Source organism: Sciurus carolinensis, chromosome 6 (assembly GCF_902686445.1).
Source record: "Sciurus carolinensis chromosome 6, mSciCar1.2, whole genome shotgun sequence".
NCBI lineage: Eukaryota > Metazoa > Chordata > Mammalia > Rodentia > Sciuridae > Sciurus > Sciurus carolinensis.
In genome coordinates this window covers 50,731,722-50,754,499 of record NC_062218.1, presented here as the reverse complement: position 1 = coordinate 50,754,499, position 22,778 = coordinate 50,731,722, and the positions used below count along the sequence as shown (strand labels likewise).

General features: G+C 36.0%; 1 protein-coding gene and 1 non-coding gene across 2 annotated transcripts in view; both read right to left on the bottom strand.

Annotated features, from left to right (window-relative positions):
* Nucleotides 1-22,778, bottom strand: part of Ipo11 (importin 11) — a 210,397-nt gene that overhangs the window by 175,473 nt on the left and 12,146 nt on the right. Inside the window, exons 2-3 of the mRNA XM_047555967.1 lie at nt 13,528-13,675; nt 2,351-2,450 (exon numbers count right to left, since the gene is read on the bottom strand). Coding sequence (XP_047411923.1) covers nt 2,351-2,450; nt 13,528-13,669 — 242 coding nt within the window. The 5' untranslated portion in view covers nt 13,670-13,675. The remainder of the gene's footprint in view (nt 1-2,350; nt 2,451-13,527; nt 13,676-22,778) is intronic.
* Nucleotides 2,165-2,270, bottom strand: LOC124987712 (U6 spliceosomal RNA). The gene has a single exon (XR_007109236.1). It is a non-coding gene; the product is annotated as a U6 spliceosomal RNA (small nuclear RNA).

Below are 22,778 nucleotides of genomic sequence, written 5' to 3'. Positions count from 1 at the left end.
ATGTTTTCCCATTAGAAATTACTATTTTAATCATCTTACTTCCATTCTGTACTTTCCAACTTTAATAGCTCCCTCTATCATCAAACCCCTGAGCTGACGTTTTCTCCTATAATATTTTGCTTCAAGATGAAATTCAGGTTTTCTTCTATGTCAAGGAGCCAAGTTAACCAATTTTCTTAACTCTAACTAAGATAAGAGAATATAATGATCAGCTACCAAAACAGAGACCATGCAAAAAAATATATGGACAGTAAACAAACAGGAAACGAGTGATTAACATGGAGAAAACTCATGTCTTTAGTAATGTGTGGATAATAATTTACATTTCACCTTAAATTCTATGTGTACATTAAATGAATTTAGGCTGTATCTCATACAGAAATTATAGAGCATATAATTAATTAGGATCAAGTTAAAACACATTGTATACAATAGTATATAAGCTTAAGTTAGTTAATTCTCATTCTGTGAAAATAGTGGTTAACAGTAGGAACTTATATAAGATGAAACTTAGATAAGAACACAAACAAGCATATTTGTAAGTGCCTTAAATTTACATATAGGTTCAATTACTAATCTGTCATCCTTGCTCCCTTTCTAGGTATATTCATCTCCTTTCCAGCTTTTATCTCATTACACACTAAAAGACAGCCTGGAATTTAACTACCCAATACTACATGATTTCTCCCTTAAGTTCTTAAAGTTAAACTACGTTAATGGGCTAGACATGTAACTTAGTGGTAAACATGGGCTTATCAGGCATAAGATCCTGGGTTTCACCCCTAGCACCATAAAAAAATTAAAAAAAATAAATACATAAACAGATGCAGTGGTGCATGCCTCTAATTCCAGCAGCTTGGGAGACTGAGGCAGGAGCATCCCAAGTTCGAAGCCAGCCTCAGCAACTTAGTAAGACCTTGTCTCAAAAATAAAAAAGGGCAAGGATATTGCTCAGTGGTTAAGTACCCCTGGGTTCATTCCCTGATACCATAAATTAATTAATTAATTACTTAATTTTAAATGGACAACTTTGGGTGGGGGTACAGCTCAGTAGTATAGAGCATGCTTAGCAAATGTACAATCTAAAGTATTTAATCATAATTTATTCTTTCTTTGAAATGGTTATTTATAAATATATTCTTCATTTAACCAGTAAAGCAAAATGAATTTTAGGAGATATTTAAAATTTAAATGGACATGCAGTAGGAAAGTAGGTGCTGCTAAAATGTTTCCTATAACCCAATAATGCAACTCTCATCACTACATCATTTCTCACAGAATTAAGAACTAACTCTAAAATAAAATGAAAAGGATTTCCTTCATACTATAGTTTTCTAAGTATTCTAGTTGTTTCTAATATTATTCAAGGACATGTTTTATATGTACTTTGAAGGTCTCAGATCAGCTTTCACTATTTTGGGGGTTTAAGAATTTGTAGAGCTATAGTGCCATCTAGTGGAAAGCAAAGATCATGTTACTTCTTTAGCTAAGTTCTTTTCTTTCTTTCTTTCTTTTTTTTTTTTTTTTATAAAATTCTAAGACCATATCTACCTTGCTTTTCCATCAATTATAAAAACAATTAAGAATTAAGAGAAATCTGGGGCTGGGGATATGAGTCAATAATAGAACACTGGCCTAGTGTGCTTGAGACCCTGGATTCCAACCACAATACCACAAATAAAAGAAAGGGGAGGGAGTGGGAAAGAAAGAAATCTGTTCCTTTAATACCTATGTACCAGTTACAATTGAATCTAAGATTAAAAATGTATGTACCCTAGTCCCACCAAAAGCAAGAATTCAGAAGATTCAGGAAATTAACATTTAGCTGGTTCAGAAATGAATTGGGATTGTCTTCTCAATAGCATTTTTCAAAATCCTAATATTAAGCATCTATAAAAGTACAAGAAAAAGCTTTTGTTCAATTTGATTTATTCACGCAGCCTGATCAACTCACTCAACTCACAAGGCCAAAGACAGACAGACACACACACACACATGGGAATAAAACCCAGGGATAAAAAACAATATGACTGCTGAATTATAATTATGTACAATATTGTTCTTCAATAGTTAACATACTTTTTTTGGATTTTATTTTTTTAACTCATTTTTATTGTAAACAAATGGGATACATCTTGTTTCTCTGTTTGTATGGATTTTATTTTTTAATATTCGATGTTTCGCAGGATTCCACATCATTCTTGTAAGAGACCATGCTAATCTTTTCTGTACTGTTCTAATTTTAGTGTATGTGCTGCCAAAGCAAGCACTAACACAATCTTTTACATAAACAGATTCTTATAACTTAATGAACTTGGAAAGCATAACACTGAGGATTGATGGAACTTACTGAGGGGCTACACGTCTCCAGTAGCGATCAATTCCATGTTTAAAGTACAGCACAGCAAGCCACCTTACATTTATATCCAGAGAGTGGTTGGTGAAATGTTCTGTAAATAAAAAAAGAGTATTAGAATAAACATGTAGTAACATAAAATTATAATCGATATGCCCCAAATAAAACACTAGTAATTTTTTAATTAAATGTTTAAATTTTATCACTACACACATCATATTGATATTTTGTAAATATACATGGTTCTGAGGAGAGTTTCAAGATAGCGGCCTAGAGGGCGACTGCATTTCACGTTGCTCCACGACGCAGGATTCAAAAGAGGAGATAGTGAGAGACTTGGGACCAACTCAAAGCCGCTGGGTGAGTCTCTCCCGTTGGGGAGGCGTCCCGGATGGGGCGGTAGCCCCGGACCGCAGGGAACTTTGTGAAGTAGAGTCACCGGGCGAGACGCCCTCCCCCCGCTGGAGGAGTAAACACGGACAACTGGGATCATCGTAGAGGAGGCGGCTCAGCACAGCAGCGCTTGGACTCGGAGCAACCACTGGGGCTCTGGGTGGCTGCCTGAGGAGAAGCTGCGTGGTGAGCTGTGTAGACTCAGAGTAATCGCTTCTGAACACCGGGGGGGTTGCCCGGAGAAAGAGGAGGAGCACGGCAGGTCGCTTGGTCTAGGAGTGACTGCATCAGAGCCACAGGCGGCTGCCAGAGGAGGAGCTGCATCGCGAGCTGTTTGAACTCAGAACGACCGCTCCTGAACACCGGGGGGTTGCCCGGAGGAAGAGGAGAAGCGCGGCAGGTCGCTTGGTCTAGGAGTGACTGCATCAGAGCCACAGGCAGTCGCCAGAGGAGGAGGCGAGTGGTGAGTTGATTGTACTCAAGGCGACCGCTCCTGAACACCGGTGGCCTGCCTTGAGGAGGAGCGCAGTGGGTCACTTGGTCTCGGAGCCACCGCCCCTGAACACCCAGGGGGCTACCCCGAGGAGGAGGAGGAGGAACAGAGCGGGTCACTTGGGCTTGGAGTGACTGCCTAGGGCTACGGGAGGTTGGCGGGAGGAGGAGACGCAGAGTGAGTTGCTTGGACTCCTAGTGACTGCGTCGGAAACCCGGCTGCTGTCCGGAGGAAGAGGTGTGTGGCGGGTCTCTGGGTATCGGAGCTATTGTACAGGGCTCCAGGTGGCGGCTCAGAGGAGGGGCCGCATAGCCAGGCGATTAGGTGCAGAGTAGGGTCCCAGGAGCTAGGTGGCTTCTTGCTGGAAGAGCCGCACAGAGAAACACCTAGGGGCGGAGCGAAGTTTCCAGGACTGCGGGCAGATTATCTGGGAGAGGCAGCCTAAGGAGACTCGCCTGCGGAGGGTGAGGCTCCCAGGCCCAGGAGGTAGGCCCGGGCCCCTGGGAACCTTGCACAGGAAGACAGTCCAGCCCAGGCGGTAGTTGTAGATTGAGGGGAACCTCTAGGAGGGCAACTGACCAGCGAGACGTTCCCACCGAGTGAGTCTTCCCTACCAGGAGAGGTTTTCCCACAGGGACGGTAAAACCAGAGACACAGGCACAAACAGGCCTTGCCTCAGCCCGCAGCCAAGTTCCCCGTTGGATGACCATTGGTCAACAAGTGGAGACACCTCTGACCACTAGCAGGGAATATACGCCACCTGAGGGTCACCACCCTAGAAAGGCAGCTCCATCGTGGAGTTCTGCATTATCAACTTCCTCCAAGACTGCAGGCTACTGAAGGATAAGAGGGGATATACTAGCAATCTTCAGGGACATTATAAGTTGATAGAGGAAATCTGCAATATCTTAATGACCCACTGATTCCTGAACAATATGAGAAAACAAGGGAAGAAAATGCCCCAAACAAATCTAGATGTTACATCAATAGAATCCAACGACAGCATGGCAGAAGAAATGACAGAAAGGGAGTTCAGAATGTACATAATTAAAATGATTAGGGAAGCAAACGATGAGACGAAAGAGCAAATGCAGGCATTGAATGATGAGATGAAAGAGCAAATGCAGGCATTGAATGAACACACCAATCGACAGTTAACAGAGCAAATTCAGGAAGCAAAAGATCATTTCAATAAAGAGTTAGAGATATTGAAAAAAACCAAACAGAAATCCTTGAAATGAAGGAAACAATAAACCAAATTAAGAACTCCATAGAAAGCATAACCAATAGGATAGAACACCTGGAAGACAGAACTTCAGATATTGAAGACAAAATATTTAACCTCGAAAACAAAGTTGAACAAACAGAGAAGATGGTAAGAAATCATGAACAGAATCTGCAAGAACTATGGGATATCACGAAAAGGCCAAATTTGAGAATTATTGGGATTGAGGAAGGCTTAGAGAAACAAACCAAAGGAATGAACAATCTATTCAATGAAATAATATCAGAAAATTTCCCAAATCTGAAGAATGAAATGGAAAATCAAGTTCAAGAGGCTTTTAGGACTCCAAATACACAAAATTAAAACAGAACCACACCAAGGCACGTTATAATGAAAATACCGAACATACAAAATAAAGACAGAATTTTAAAGGCTGTGAGAGAAAAGAACCAAATTACATTCAGGGGGAAACCAATACGGATATCAGCAGATTTTTCAATCCAGACCCTAAAAGCTAGAAGGGCCTGGAACAACATTTTTCAAGCTCTGAAAGAAAATGGATGTCAACCAAGAATCTTATATCCAGCAAAGCTTACCTTCAAATTTGACGATGAAATAAAATCTTTCCATGATAAACAAAAGCTAAAAGAATTTACAAAAAGAAAGCCAGCATTACAGAACATTCTCAGCAAAATATTTCATGAGGAAGAAATAAAAAACAAAGAAGCAAATCAGCAAAGGGAGGAATTATCCTAAAGGAACTGTCAAATAAAGGAGGAACCAAGATGTGTCAAAAAATAAATAAATAAATAAATAAAATTTTAAATATGAACCAAATGACCGGGAATACAAATCATATCTCAATAATAACCCTGAATGTTAATGGCCTGAATTCATCAATCAAAAGACATAGACTGGCAGATTGGATTAAAAAGAAAGATCCAACAATATGTTGCCTGCAAGAGACTCACCTCATAGAAAGAGATACCCATAGACTAAAGGTGAAAAGATGGGGAAAAACATACCATGCACATGGACTCAGCAAAAAAGCTGGAGTATCCATCCTCATTTCAGATAATGTGGACTTCAAACCAATGTTAGTCAGAAGGGATAAGGAAGGACATTTCATACTGCTTAAGGGAAGCATAAATCAGCAAGATATAACAATCATAAACATCTATGCCCCAAACAGTGGCTCATCCATGTATGTCAAACAAATCCTTCTCAATTTTAGAAACCAAATAGACTGTAACACAATAATACTAGGTGATTTTAACACGCCTCTCTCACCACTGGACAGATCTTCCAAACAAAAATTGAACAAAGAAACCATAGATCTCAATAACACAATCAATAATTTAGACTTAACAGACATTTATAGAATATACCATCCAACCAAGAGCGAATACACTTTCTTCTCAGCAGCACATGGATCCTTCTCTAAAATAGACCATATATTATGCCACAAAGCTAATGTCAGCAAATACAAGAAGATAGAGACACTACCTTGTATTCTATCAGATCATAATGGATTGAAGTTAGAAATAAATGAAAGAGTAAAAAACAGAAACTACTCCAACACCTGGAGATTAAACAATATACTATTATATGATGAATGGATAACAAAAGATATTAGGAAGGAAATTAAAAAATTCTTAGAGGTAAACGAGAACAAAGAAACATCATATCAAAATCTCTGGGACACTATGAAAGCAGTACTTAGAGGAAGATTTATTTCATGGAGCGCATTCAATAAAAGAAGTAAAACTCAAAAAATAAACAACCTAACACTAAAGCTCAAAGCCCTAGAAAAAGAAGAACAGACCAACACCAAAAGTAGTAGAAGACAGGAAATAGTCAAACTCAGAGCTGAAATCAACGAAATTGAAACAAAAGAAACAATACAAAAAATTGACAAAATAAATAGTTGGTTCTTCGAAAAAATAAACAAAATTGATAAACCTTTAGCCACACTAACAAAGAGAAAACGAGAGAAAACCCAAATCACTAAAATTCAGAATGAACAAGGAAATATCACAACAGACACGATTGAAATACAAAACATAATTAGAAGCTATTTTGAAAATCTATACTCCAACAAAATAGAAAATTTCGAAGACATCAACAGGTTTCTAGAGACATATGAATTGCCTAAACTGAACGAGGAGGACATACACAATTTAAATAGACCAATTTCAAGTAATGAAATAGAAGAAATCATCAAAAGCCTACCAACAAAGAAAAGTCCAGGACCAGATGGGTTCTCAGCCGAGTTCTACAAAACTTTTAAAGAAGAGCTCATTCCAATACTTCTCAAACTATTCCATAAAATAGAAGAGGAGGGAACTCTCCCAAACTCATTCTATGAAGCCAATATTACCCTGATACCTAAACCAGACAGAGACACATCGAGGAAAGAAAATTTCAGACCAATATCCTTAATGAACATCGACGCAAAAGTTCTCAACAAAATTTTAGCAAATCGCATACAAAAACATATTAAAAAGACAGTGCACCATGATCAAGTGGGTTTCATCCCAGAGATGCAAGGTTGGTTCAACATCAGGAAATCAATAAATGTAATTCACCATATCAATAGACTTAAAGTCAAGAATCACATGATTATTTCGATAGATGCAGAAAAAGCATTTGATAAAATACAGCATCCCTTCATGCTCAAAACACTAGAAAAAATAGGGATAGTGGGAACATTCCTTAACATTGTAAAAGTCATCTACGCTAAGCCCATGGCTAATATTATTCTAAATGGTGAAAAACTGAAAGCATTCCCTCTAAAAACTGGAACAAGGCAGGGATGCCCTCTTTCACCACTTCTATTCAATATTGTCCTTGAAACTCTAGCCAGAGCAATTAGACAGACCAAAGAAATTAAAGGGATACGAATAGGAAAAGAAGAACTCAAACTATCCCTATTTGCTGATGATATGATTGTATACTTAGAGGAACCAGGAAATTCCACCAGAAAACTGTTAGATCTCATAAGTGAATTCAGTAAAGCAGCGGGATATAAGATCAATGCACATAAATCTAAGGCATTTCTATACATAAGCGATGAATCTTCAGAAAGAGAAGTTAGGAAAACTACCCCATTCACAATAGCTTCAAAAAAAATAAACTACTTGGGAATCAATCTAATAAAAGAGGTGAAAGACCTCTACAATGAGAACTACAGAACACTAAAGAAAGAAATTAAAGAAAACCTCAGAAGATGGAAAGATCTCCCATGTTCTTGGATAGGAAGAATTAATATTGTCAAAATGGCCATACTACCAAAAGTGCTATACAGATTTAATGCAATTCCATTAAAATCCCAATGATGTACCTTACAGAAATAGAGCAAGAAATTATGAAATTCATCTGGAAGAATAAAAAACCCAAATAGCTAAAGCAATCCTTGGCAGAAAGAGTGAAGCAGGGGGTACCGCAATACCAGATCTTCAACTCTACTACAAAGCAATAGTAACAAAAACGGCATGGTATTGGTACCAAAATAGAAAGGTGGATCAATGGTACAGAATGGAGGACACGGACACAAACCCAGATAAATACAATTTTCTCATACTAGACAAAGGAGCCAAAAATATGCAATGGAGAAAAGATAGCCTCTTCAACAAATGGTGCTGGGAGAATTGGAAATCCATATGCAACAGAATGAAACTAAACCCATATCTCTCACCATGCACGAAACTAAACTCAAAATGGATTAAGGATCTCGGAATCAGACCAGAGACCTTGCATCTTATAGAAGAAAAAGTAGGTCCAGAGCTTCAACATGTCGGCTTAGGACCAGACTTCCTCAACAGGACTCCAATAGCACAAGAAATAAAAGCAAGAATTAATAACTGGGATAGATTCAAACTAAAAAGCTTTCTCTCAGCAAAGGAAACTATCAGCAATGCGAAGAAAGAGCCTACGGAGTGGGAGAAAATCTTTGCCAATCATACTTCAGATAGAGCACTAATCTCCAGAATCTATAAAGAACTCAAAAAACTACACCAAGAATGCAAGTAATCCTATCGACAAATGGGCTAAGGAAATGAATAGACACTTCACAGAAAAAGATCTACAAGCAATCAACAAACATATGGAAAAATGTTCAACATCTCTAGTAATAAGAGAAATGCAAATCAAAACCACCCTAAGATTCCATCTCACCCCAATTAGAATGGCGATTATCAAGAATACAAGCAACAACAGGTGTTGGCGAGGATGTGGGGAGAAAGGTACACTCATACATTGCTGGTGGGGCTGCAAATTAGTGCAGCCACTCTGGAAAGCAGTATGGAGACTCCTTAGAAAACTTGGAATGGAACCACCATTTGACCCAGCTATCCCACTCCTTGGCCTATATCCAAAGGATTTAAAATCAGCATATTACAGAGATACAGCCACATCAATGTTCATAGCTGCTCAGTTCACAATAGCCAGATTGTGGAACCAATCTAGATGTCCTTCAATAGATGAATGGATAAAGAAAATGTGGTATATATATAGAATGGAATATTACTCTGCCATAAAGAATGATAAAATTATGGCATTTGCAGGCAAATGGATGAAACTGGAGAATATCATGCTAAGTGAGATAAGCCAATCTCAAAAAACCAAAGAAAGAATGATATCGCTAATAAGTGGATGAGGACACATAATGGGGGGTGGGAAGAGTTAGTGTTAGGGTTAGAGTTAGGTTTAGGGAGGGGGGCAAGAATGGAGGAAAGAAGGACTGTATAGAGGGAAAAGAGGGGTGGGAGGGGTGGAGGGAAGGGAAAAAAATAACAATGAATCAAACATTACCCTATGTAAATTTATGATTACACAAATGGTATGCCTTTACACCATGTACAAATAGAGAAACAACATGTATCCCATTTGTGTACAATAATAAAATAAAAAAAAAAAATACATGGTTCTACAATTCATATAACCAAGAATACCTGCTCAGCAGCATGTTTACTGTTTAAGCTGAGTAAAGATATGGGAGATTCATTATGCTATTCTATTTTACATGTATTTGAAAATTTCTCCAGTGAAAAATTAAACTCACAAACTAGCAAATCTAATTCTATTTCAAATTACTATCCTAACTACACACACAAACACGCACACACACACACACACACACACCCCTAAAATAATTACCTCCTAAATTTAAAAAAGTAGACCCACCATAGCAGAGATTCAAAGATCCTAAGGAATCAAAGCCTCTGAGTTGTTAATAGATGCTATGAAATACATAATCTATTTCATATTATCCATGCTCCTTAACAAAACAATCTTGCAGCCAGTGTGGTGGCCCATACCTATAATCCCAGTGATTTGAGAGTCTGAGGTAAGACTGCAAGTTTGAGGCCAGTCTCAGCTATTTTGCTAGCTCCTAAGCAACTTAATGTAAGCCTGTATCCTAATAAAAAATAAATACAGCTGGGGATGTAACTCATAGAGAAGTGCTCTGGGTTCAATCTCTAGTTTCAGGGGCTGTGGGGAAGCACTAGTCATGCTTACAAATAAGAGAGCAGAACATTTTATGTGATATAAAGCCAGATATGATGTGAAATCACTTCTCAAAATTAGTCATTACTCAAAAGATTTATTCACTGTGTTAATCCTAATCATAATCCACAGTCCCTGCTTTGCACAGTAAATGGAGACCATAAAAATAACAGTGCAAGCTAAACCATACAACATGATCTTAATAATCAAGGGAAAATTTTCACTATTCAATGACCTTTAAAAATATTAGTCAAAACATTAAGACAATCTTACTGTCATTCTAAATGTACAGGAAAAGTTAAGAATGGTAAAACTAACACAAATACTATACTTTAAAACATGACAAGTATTGAAAATTTAGTGTTTAATTTATTTGGAAAAAAACTTATCTGGAATAGTTGGTGCACAGGATAACTACAGGAATGTGTTTAGGTACTTGGTAAACACTGACTAAAACTGTACTACACTCAGACCAAAAACAAATTCCCAGTGATGACCTCTTAAGTACAACCTTGTGTGGGAAAACCCCAAAGCCAAATATAATTATATGGAAGTATATTCTTTGCTATGAAAAGTTAAGTATTAAAAGCAGATATGTATACTATATAATCCTCTTTTTAGAAAATATGTCTTTATGTATAAAAAATTATAAGGATAATTATATATTTCCCATTTATTTCTTGAGATCATTGACAACTGAGTCAGAACTAATCTTTTGGATCTCCACTATAAAAAAAGAAAAAAAAATGTGATTTTTTTTTCACATCAATCACATTTGATGTTGACATTTTACATGTGTACCTTACCTTCTATAATAGATCGAGTCTTGTCTTATGCCTAGAATCTACCACATGCCAGGTAAGAAACTTTACAAGTATCTACTGAACAGATTGGTGAATGAATGGAAGTAAGGTGGAAAATATTATGGAAGTTGGTGGGTCTTAATCAGCCAGTCTCAGTTACACTAGGGGAACCAAGAGATCAAACTGCAGATATCAATTCAAGTAGAAATATTCCATAAGTACTTTAAATAGCAGAACTGCAAACCTGAGATCAGGTATACAAGTTCGGGAGTCTACAGATTAGAATGGACAGCTAGGACTAAAATAGCTTAAGTGTGCAAAGACAGTGAGTATAAGGGGGAAAAAAAAAGATGACAAACACTACAGTTTTTTTAAGCTATTGTAATCTATTTCTTCCACAAGAAACCTAATTCCTATCCCTCGAAGAAGAAAAATTCTATGCAATGAAAATAAAAACCAAGATTTAGGTACAGTGGCACACTCCTGTAATCCCAGTAGCTTGGGAGGCTGAAGCAGGAGGACCCCAGGAAGATTGCTAGCCTCAGCAACTTAGCAAGGCCCTAAGCAACTGAGTGAAACCCTGTGTCTAAATAAAATACAGAAAAAGCCTGGGGATGTGGCTCAGTGGTTAAGTGCTCCCAGGTTCAATCCTCAGTACCAAAAAAAAAAAAAAAAAAAAACAAAGGTTTAGGCCATGTGAGCCAAGGGACGTTGGGCCACAAGCCCTGTGAATTTTCCAGATGTCCCTTTAGGCCTTTAATGGTAGGGTTGAGACCTGTTAAGACCACCTGAGCAAAACTAGTGTTATTTGATAAATACTGACTATGTAGACATACATAAGTACACAGAGATGAAACAACTGTAAGTATGTACATAACCAAATAAATGTGTATAAAACAGAAATTGTTTCATACACATATACAGCCATCTGGGATACTTCACCATACTCAATGGAAGCCACATATACAGTATCTTACACAAATGTCTACATACACAAATACAAAAACATACATATTTTTAATAAATAAGAGTACCACACGCCATATATATTATCAATTTATCAGTACATAAATATCCCAAAGCAAAATAAATAAAAAATATGGAAAAAATTTAGATACTTAGTAGTATTAATAATTCATACATTACACAAAAATTCAATAGTTAGGCAATGCCTATTGGTTTTAAAGAAATTTAAGAAATTCTACATAATCCCAGATACTTGGGAGTCTCCAGAAAGAGAACTGCAAGTTGAAGGCCAGTCTGGGCAATTTATCAAGACCCTGTTTTAAAATAAAATTTTTAAAAAAAGAAGGCATGTAGTTCAGTTGTAGAACACTTACCCAGCATGCTGGAGCAATAGCAAAATTGATTTATTAAAATTTAATTAATTAAAATAAGAAATTCTAAAATATATCTTGGTCCAAAGCATAAGGCAAATTACAGAGCATATTCACTTAAATATACTCAGAAATATTCTAAAGATTTATACTGTGAAATTGACAAACATGATGCTAAAATTATATAAACAAGTATTTTTAAAAATCGATCCATTTTTTACCTTTTTGTTATTAAACCAAACTGCCAATTTTCATTTTACACTCAGAATAACAAGTACACTGACATTAATACACTTAATTCCCCTCACCATCATGATCAATATCTTCTCAAATTTAACAAACCAAATTGTTCTACGCAAGAAGTCAAAAAATACAGATGTCAGTTGCTATGATTTATTCTAGTTTAAATGATATGGTAAACCATTGTGCTCTAAATGTGTGACCCAGTCAAAAATACTGGCTGGTACCCTCATTGCCTTGACCAGAAAGTACATCTCAAAACACCAATCATAGGGCTGGGGAGATAGCTCAGTCAGTAGAGTGCTTGCCTTGTAAGCACAAGGCCCTGGGTTCAATTCCCAGCACCGCCCCCCCCAAAAAAAAAAAAAACACCAATCAGAATTTTTGATTTTTCAGAAGAAATGATTAGGGAAGACCCTCATCACAAAAAAAGACTTCTATTCTGGCACTGAGAAAATAATTTTAATTAATCAACCAAAAACTTTAAACTCATTAAATTATTGTACTATATCTCATAATAAACAGGAAAAAAAAATCAGATGTCAAGGAAATAAAATTTTTAGATGAGAAAATAAATCTATGCTTTAAAAGGAAATAAGCTAAGCACAGTATACCTGAGCCTAATGCTGCAGTATAAGGACCTGAACAACTGATAACATAAATTAATTAGGTTAGAGATATAAACAAAATACAAAAGTGAAATCAGGACATTAGATTAATGTGCTAAAACTGAAATTATCACAGTGGGTTGCTTTCTGAGCAGACATAGGAATACACTGTGCAACTATTATATAGAATGTTTCAAAAAGTAAAAGTCTTTATTTCATAAAGAAGATAGCCAAAGCAAATGACTTCAGTTATAATCAAGTTGCAATACAAAGGAAAGATTTCAAATGTTGGTCCAACAACAAATATTTCTTAAGGACCCTCAATAAGTTGTGTCCCAAATTAATATAATTGTAGTGCCAGTGGCAGCTAAATATTTATATTGGCTTCACTAAACTAACAATAAACTAAGTCTTTAATTTTTTACAGTGCTGAGGGTCAAACCCAGGGGTACACATATGCTAAGCAAATGCTCTACCACTGAGCTAAATCCCCTACCCAAATCCAGATTTTTAGAATAATGAAAGATGTCTCATTTTATTAAAAATAAACTATTTTAGAAGTACTTACCAACAACACTGAATAGAAACCTGGCTGAGTCTCCCACTGTTTCAGTTGCTCCTCGGCTGGTTTTAAAACAGCAGTATCCTGACTGGTGGCCTGTGTTAAGACCTGAAGAACTACAGTACTGGCACTATTGAGATCCATGGAAACCTGGCAATAAGTTAACATATGTGAGTATACATTAAACACAACAAGAAGTAACAGTGAAATAAGTGGAGAGAAAAAGCTTTCATGTTCTGAAATACTCCTACATTTTAATCATTCATTTATTCCTTGCTTCTTACGGACTTTTACCTTTTCTATATGCCACCCACATTCTTACCTAAAAATGATATTACTCAAATCACTTTAATTTAAAACTAATTTATTTCTAATTGAAACTGCCATTTATTGTTCCATATAAATAAAACATACTAGTATACTGGGGATAGGAAGACGGGCGGGAGGTGACAGGGAATAGGAGCCACAAATACAAAACGTGAAGTTCCTAAATTCTAGTTAAATATCATTGCCTGTTCAAGACTCTAAGCACAATAACTTCTGACAGTAAAAGTCCAAAAGTCATTAACTCAAATTACTTCCTTTATTAAAAGTTACTGAATTGTAGTAAAAAGGGAAAATTCCAAATATTGATTAAATAAGAAACTGACCCTAAATACTACAACTTTTAAGGAAGATTAGCCACATTAAAGTCTATGTAAGTAAAGGAGGGCTAATCCAAAACAAAAAATTTCTCTGAAAAAAAGTACTTCACATTGAACCACATGGCAGCTAATTAACTGACTTATTTATTCAGTAAGACTGTTGAAAGCCTGCTGTGTGCCAAGCACCATTCTAGGTGCAGAGAACCTACCAATGTCCTTGTTTCATGCAGCTTACACTCTAGTGGAAGATAACACTTTAAAAAATACAGAAAAAATTACAGTTAAGAAATAAAGAAAATAAAGACCGGCTGCTGGGTGTGGTGGCACACACCTGTGATCCGAACAACTCAGGAGGCTGAAGCAGGAGTATTCCAATTTTGAGGCCAGCCTCTACAACTTAGCAAGACCCTGTCTCAAAATAAAAAAATGAAAAGGGTAAGGATGACCTCAGTGATAAAGCAACCTCGGTTAAAACCTCAGTACCACACACAAAAAAAAGACCCACTGTGATTAGATATGTTACTTTAGATTCGGTATTCAGAGAAGGTTTCTCAGAAGTGACTTTTATGAAACATGAATGACAAGAGATCCTGCCATGCAGAGATCTGAAGGCAGTGCTCCAAGACAGAGAAAACAAAAGAAAAAAAAAAAAAAAAAAAAAAAAAAAGCCAGGCCTTAGGATTTAGTAACAAACTCAAAGAGGTCAGTATGACTAACAGCAAAAGGAAAATGCAACACAATGAATTGGAGAAGTAGGCAAAATAAGATGTATTTTTATATAGGTGCAAAAAAAGCATAGCATAGAAAGAATATATGAATGTAATGATATGAACAAATGAGTAAGAGAAAGGCTATACCAGAACTCATTCCCATCCTACCCTCACCAACACAAAAATTAAGAAAAGAGTCATGTCCTGTTTTGGGTTATTACTTGAAAAATCACTGACTAATGCCAACCTTCAAAGCAATTTTTGCCAAGAACAAAGACTGTGCAGAAAATATAGAAACACTCTCAATCTCTCTGAAACTTCAAAGCAAAGTAATTCCTAAGTCTATGTACTTTTATCTTTATTATCCACATACCTCACCATTTACCTCTTCTAATGGAAACTGTTAGAATTTCCCATCCTGTCCTACCTCCAGCATTTTGCCCTACCTTGGTCCTGTCCAGAATATGACACTGCTTCCTTTTCTCTTTCTCCTATCCTTGCTTCCAAGAAGACCCCATCCAGTCTGGAAGGAAGAGCTCAGTTCACATATTTTTGGAGCACCAATTTTTCCCTGCCTTTGGTACCACGGATTGCGCTTAACTACTGAACCACATCTCCAGCCCTTTTTTATATTTTATTTAGAGACGGAGTCTTGCAGAGTTACTTAGGACCTTGCTAAGTTGCTGAGGCTGGCTTTGAACTCACAATCCTCCTGCCTCAGCCTCCAGAGCTGCTGAGATTACAGGCTTGTGCCAACGCACCTAGCATGGAGCACCAATTTTTTGGCAGGCAATGCAATAGTTTTTTGGATGACAAGTCCCTGTTCTCTAGCAATATTCTGTAGAATAGCAGAGTGTAAAACAAAAGAAACCATTCTTATTAAAACAAATTGTGAAGAATAATTTCTAGCATACCAGTTAGAACCCAGAATTTACCCTACTGAAATAATACAGCAGTTCATTTAATGGGTAAAAATCCAAAGTCCAAGATTATACAAACATGCCTGTATAATGTAAACATTTTCATTTTCATTAAAAGAAATGAGTAAATAAGAGAAAACTCAGCATTTTTGCCTGCCACCCACAGACAGACTTCTCAAGCCTACAGTGACTATAATTTCAATCATGACAATTTTCTTCGGACTAATACATTATCTGTGTTTATCCTTAGTTTTAAGGCATTTCACACAAACGGTAACCCTAAGACTACAAAATGCTAAAGCAGTGAGCTGACTTATAGAGATTTTTTTACTGTAAGATTACAGTAAAAATTTAAGAAAAGAATTTCAAAATCATAAGAGTTCCAACAGTGAAATAACATACGCAGCATGGATCAATGGTAATGGATGCTAAAACCATTAAGAACAGTTACTTGGGAACAGAATGTTTCCAGTGTGTCCAGTATATCACTTGCTAAATGCAGTGAAGAAACAAACTTTAGAATCAATGAGCCCACCAGTTACCAGTTAAACCAAGAGAGCAAATTTGGTATCAAGGGCAGCAATAAAATTGACCTTAAATGCACCCCCCCCCTTTTTTTAAGGAGTAGAATTTATTCAAGAATAGAAAGAGAATTCTCACAGGGCAACAGAGGACCTGGTAGCAGGTTGCCCACTTAATGTGCCTATTGATAATCTACAAACTCAACTCTGAAACACCAAAAATGCTCAATCTTAATCTAATCAATGCTCTGTTTTTAAACTTTTTTAGTTGTAGATGGACACAATATATTTTACTTATTTTTATGTGGTGGGGTGCTGAGGATTAAACCCAATGCCTCATACATGCTAAGCAAGCCTTCTACCACTGAGCTACAGCCACAGCCCCCCTAATCAATACTCTTGACCCAACTTACAATTTAAATGAAACAGAGAAAGAATTCTTCTTAGAATGGTGGCATGAGGAGTTCCATTATCCATAGCAAAACAAAACGAAACAAAACCTAGCTGATGAAAATAATAAAAACCAAAGTCTCTGGAAAGTGACATACAGGCATACAGCAAATGGAGAAACATCTATGCAAGATATACTACTAAGCCTTAGTAAAAACAGGAGGAATCTGTGGCATTTAAGCCATGAACCCAAACTACTAACTAACTACTAACAGACTTACTCAAACTAACCCTAACAGACATTTATAGAACACTCCACACAACAGCATACTGCAAACTATTCTTCTGAAATACACATGGAACATTCTCCAGGACAGACCATGTGCTAGGATGTTTAACAAGACTCAATAAATTTAAAAGGTTTGAGAAGACTGCAATTGATAACAGAAAGAAGTGAGAAATTCACAAATATGTAGAAATGAAAACACACTCCTATATAACCAATAGATCAAAGAAATCACAGGGATATGAAGGAATATTTTGCAATACATGAAAGTGGAACCAATGCACAAATAATCAGGGATTTAGCTAAAGCTGTGCTTGGACGGAATTTATGACTATAGAAGAAAGTCCTGGGTAACATCCCCAGCACTGGAGAAAGACAGAATTTATCGTGGACTGAATGTTTGTAAACTCTTCCTCAATGTATATGTTGAAATCTAACCCAGGTCGGGCACACACCTATAATACCAGTGGCTCAGGAGGCTCAGGCAGAAGGATCATGAGTTCAAAGCCAATCTCACCAACTTAGCAAGACCCTAAGCACCTGAGCTAGATTCTGTCTCAAAATAATATACATACAATACATATGTGTGTGTGTGTGTGTGTGTGTGTGTGTGTGTGAGAGACCAGGGATGTGGCTCAGTGGTCAAGTGCCTCTGGATTCAATCACCAGTTAAAAAAAAAAAAAGAAAAGAAAAAATTATGTTAAGTAAAATAAGTCAGTCACAAAAAAAAGATTCTATTTATATGAAATACGAAGAACACGCAAGTTCATAAAAACAAAAAGTAGGTAAGTGGTTGCCTAGGACTGGGAAAAATGTGGAGTAACTGTGAACAGGAAAATATTTCTATATAATTAAGTTCAACACCAACATTGGCAACTTACTGAGGCCCTCAGCAACTTAGCAAAACCCTGTCTCAAAATAAAAAAATTTTTAAACAAGACTGGTGACTTAACACAATGGAAAAGTACCTCCTGGGTTCAACCCCCTGTACCAAAAGCAAAAAAAAGAAAAGAAAAAAAATTCCAAAATTGATTGTAATGATGGCTGCACAATTCTGAATATACTAAAAACCACTGAATTGTATACTTTCAATAGGTAAATAATATAGTCTATGAATTGCAGCTCCATAAAACTATTTTTAATGAGCTCTGAGGGCATAACTATTAAACTCAGCAAGAGACAAGGAAAAGTGACGAAAGAAAAGGAAAACATGGCTTGAGTATCAACAACCACTGATGTTAACACAAGGTAAGGAATAACATTTATTCAAGAAATTAAAGCAAGACAAAAGGACATAAGACTTCGACATAAGCCAAAGTGGTTCTGAAGGTGCCAGCCCCATTCAAATCCATACTGCACAATTTGGATCACTTCTGTTTCTCAACAAACACCCTGTGGGAAAAAAAAAATTCTTCTCTGTACATATTTTATAGGTTGTTTAGCATCCCCATGCCCATATATAATAGATGTCAATAACACTTCCTAGGGATTAGCTAAAAATGCTTCCATATACTATTTGCCCAAATACCCTCACAATAATGACACCAGGGATACTGATGCATTCCTACAACACTTCAAAAAGATTGTCAAAGACTGGTTCATTTGGGAGGGAAAAAATATGCAACAAAAGATATATAACATCAAAAAGGAGAAGAGCTACTTCCTTGCTTTCTCTTACCTACTCTTAAGATACCCCAGTTCCTTGTGTACAAGAAGTTGAAAAGCATTCTGCTGTCACATATAACTAATTAGATCAAATTTAAAAAAAAAAAAAAGTTTTTAAAGATATCCCAGTTCCTTAAGAGCTTCAAATCATGTTTCTCTTTTTAAACACATATGAAGAAATCATGGACATATATTAAATAATACCATATTTAGGTGGGCAATGTGGTCATTAATTGCATCATCATAAAAACTTATGAATTTGGTCTTTAGGAGCAAAAGTACAGCAGCAACATTTCTCTCACAGTATCCAGATTTGAGATAGCAATGTTTACCTAGAAACAATTTTCCTCACTCAAGAGGAACTCTGAGTCTTATTATCAAACAGCAGTTTTAACTACAAATAATCTTCACAAGGGACTTAATTTTTGTAGTGGTGCATTATAGTTATACATAAAATTGGGCTCATTTTGCCATATTCATACGTGCATATAATTTGAACAATCTTATTCCCAGTACCTTCCCTTTCCCACCCTATAACCCAATTGGATTATTCTGATTTCCCATCTATTATTATTATTTCAATTAGTGCATAATTATACATATAAACAAGATTCATTGTGCTAGATGCATACATGAACATAATATAACATGGTAGATTTCGTTCCCTAGTACTTCTACATGGTCCCCCTACTCCCTCACTCTTCCTCTACTCTATTGGTCTATCTTCTACTTTCGTGAGATCCCCTTTTTTAAAAATTTCTTTTTCTTTTTCTCTCTGTAGCTTCCAAACAGGAGAGAGAGCACTGAACCCTCAACTTTCTGAATCTGGCTTATTTCACTTAGCAAGATGTTCTCCAGTTCCCTCCATCTACCAGCAAATGATATAATGTCATTCTTCTTTGTGGCTGAGTAGAACTCCACTATGTGTATATAACATTTTCTTTATCCATTTGTCTGTTAACAGGCATCTAGTCTGGTTCCGTAGGCACTTAATATTCTTACTATTTGGTGTTCATAAAGACAATAGTTTAAAATATTTATAGCCTGGGGAGGAAAAAAATCAAACTAAACAGGAAGTTCCAACATTAGTTACTTTTAATTTTCCTTATATATAGCACACTTCCATCACATTAAAGAAAAATAATTTTGTATTTGTTGGCAATAATGTCTTTAGTTTCTAAGTATTTTTCATGACATTAACAATATCACCTTGATTCTTTATGCATTAAGTAAACCATTTCTAAAGATGGAAAAAAAATTTTTTTTTTTTTTTTTTTGTTTGAGTAATCTGCAGTGCCAGTCAATGGTAAGAAGTACATATCATACATCAAAGAGTGTGCTCCAGGCTGGGCATATAGATCAGTTGGTAGCATGCTTGCCTCATAAGCACAAGGCTCTGGGTTCAATCCCCAGCACCGCAAACAAACAAAAAGAGTGGGCTCCAAGCATGCTTTCCCCTTGAGGTCTGGGAGAAGAGTGGGAATTCTCAGTGGCCAATTAGCCAAAACAATCATCTGGAAGTGTTAAGGTTTCCAAGGTTCAAGGCAATACAGCAAAGAATACCAAGCTCTTGAGCAGAAGAAATAAATGAGAGTTTAAAGAATAGCATAAAGCAAGAAAGACAGGATTCATCTTCAAGCAAAACACAACAAAGAACTTTCATACAGCAGTCACCTCTTCTATAATTAAATACTATGTTGCTAAGAGTACTCTCTACAATAAGAAAATGTGAGAATTTATGAATGCTTTTGAACTTTAGTCAAAGTAAATATAAAGGAATTTAATAAAATGTAATAAGGGAAAGCTATGTTTTATTTAGTGTAAGGAAACTAAGAAACTGGTTCGAGAACAGAGTGACATGAGTAATGAAATTACCTAGTGATTCATTGCAGTACTCCACATTTCAAAAAGGATAAATACTCAGAAAGAGGAAAAAACATAGCCAGATGCAAACCATCACAAAAGTGACACTGAGAACTTGAAAGCTCCAATTTTTCCCCTTGAAGAATAGGCACTGAGCAAATAAAAACTTAAAAGAGAGTTGCCTTTTGGTGAAATGGAAGAGTAATATATATAGTATTTAGCATGTGTTATAGGAGCATTTCCAAAAAAGGAATGAGAGGAAGATGTATTAGCTTCCTCCACCCCTAACTCCCCAGAGTACTGGGGATTGAACCCACCAGTGTACTGAGCTACATCTCCAGCCCTTTTAACTTAAGGTCTATGGCACCACACCTGGCTGTCAGTGATTTTTGAAGATAGTTCAATTCCTGTAAATTAAATCATAATCTATAGCCCAATTCTAAGAATGAAAAATGTCATTGGGATTTTAATAGGAAGTACATTAAATTCACATAACAAATTTTGGTAGTATGGTCATTTTGACAATAATAATTCTGCCTATCCAAGAGCACGAAGGTCTCTCCATCTTCTAAGGTCTTCTTCAATTTCTTTGTTTAGTGTTCTGTAGTTTTCATTGTGGAGGTCTTTCATCTCTTTTGTTAGATTAATTCCCAAGTATTTTTTTTTTTTTGAGGTAATTGTGAATGGGGTAGTGTTCCTTATTTTTCTTTCAGTGGATTCAGTACTGATGTATAGGAATGTTTTTGATTTATGGGTATTGATTTTATATCCTGCTACTTTGCTGAATTCATTTACTAGTTCTGAAAGTTTCCTGGTGGAATTTTTTTGATTTTCTAAATATAGAATCATATTATCAGCAAATAGTGATAGTTTTAGTTCTTCTTTACTATTTGTATACCTTTAATTTCTTCTTCTAATTGCTCTGGCTAGAAATTCAAGGACAATGTAGAATAAAAGTGGTAAAAAAAAAAGGGGGGGGCATCCCTGTTCCAGTTCTTAGAGGGAATGTTTTAAATTTTTCTCCATTTAGAATTATGTTGGCCTTGGGTTTAGCATATATAGCTTTTATGATATTGAGGTATGTTCCTACTACCCCTAGTTTTTCAAGTATTTTGAACATGAGGGGTGTTGTAGTTTGTTAAATGCTTTTCTGCATCTATTGAGATGATTATATGATTCTTGTTTTTAAGTCTATTGATATGATGTTTATTGATTTCTGGATGTTGAGCCAACCTTGCATCCCTGGGATGAACCCCACTTAATCGTGGTGCACTATCTTTTAAATATGTTTTTGTATATGATTTGCCAGAATTTTATTGAGAATTTGTGCACCTATGTTCATCAGGGATACTGGTCTGAAGTTTTCTTTACCTGATGTGTCTGTCTGGTTTTGTTATCAGGGTGATATTAACTTCACAGAAAAGTTTGGAAGCATTCCCTCCTTTTCTATTTCAAGGAATAATTTGAGGAGTATTAGTGTTAATTCTTTTTTGAAGGTCTTGTAGAACTTGGCTGAGAATCCTTCTGGTGCTGGGCTTTTAATGGAGTTTTCTATTTCATTACTTAAAATTTTTCTGTTTAAATCATGTACTACCTCCTGATTCAGTTTAGGTAGATCATATGTCTCTAGAAATTTGTCAATGTCTTCAATAGTTTCTATTTTATTAGAATATACATTTTCAAAATAGTTTCTAATTATCTTCTGTATTTCAGCTGTGTCCGTTGTGATTACTTCCTTTTTCACACTATTTTAGTAACTTGATTTTCTTTTTCTCTTTGTTAGTGTGGTCAGGGGTTTATCGATTTTATTGACTTTTTCAAAGAATCAACTTTTTGTTTTGTCAATTTTTTCAATTGTTTCTTTTGTTTCAATTTCACTTATTTCAGCTCTGATTTTATTTCCTGTCTTCTGTTTTTGGTGTTGATTCATTCTTTTTCTAGGCTTTGAGATGTAATGTTAGGTCATTTATTTGTTGACTTCGTATTATTTTAATGAATGAACTCAATGCATGAACATTCCTCTTAGTACTGGCTTCACAGTATCACAGAGAATTTGGTATGTTGTGTCAGTATTCTCATTTACCTCTCAAGTAATTTTTCATTTCATCCTTGATTTCTTTTACTATCCATCCACCATTCATCAGTGTATTTTTTAGTGTCCAGGTGTTAAGAGAGCTTTTTTGTTTTATCGTTGATTTCTAATTTCAGTCCATTATGATCTGATAGAATGTAGGGTATTATCTCCATTTTTTT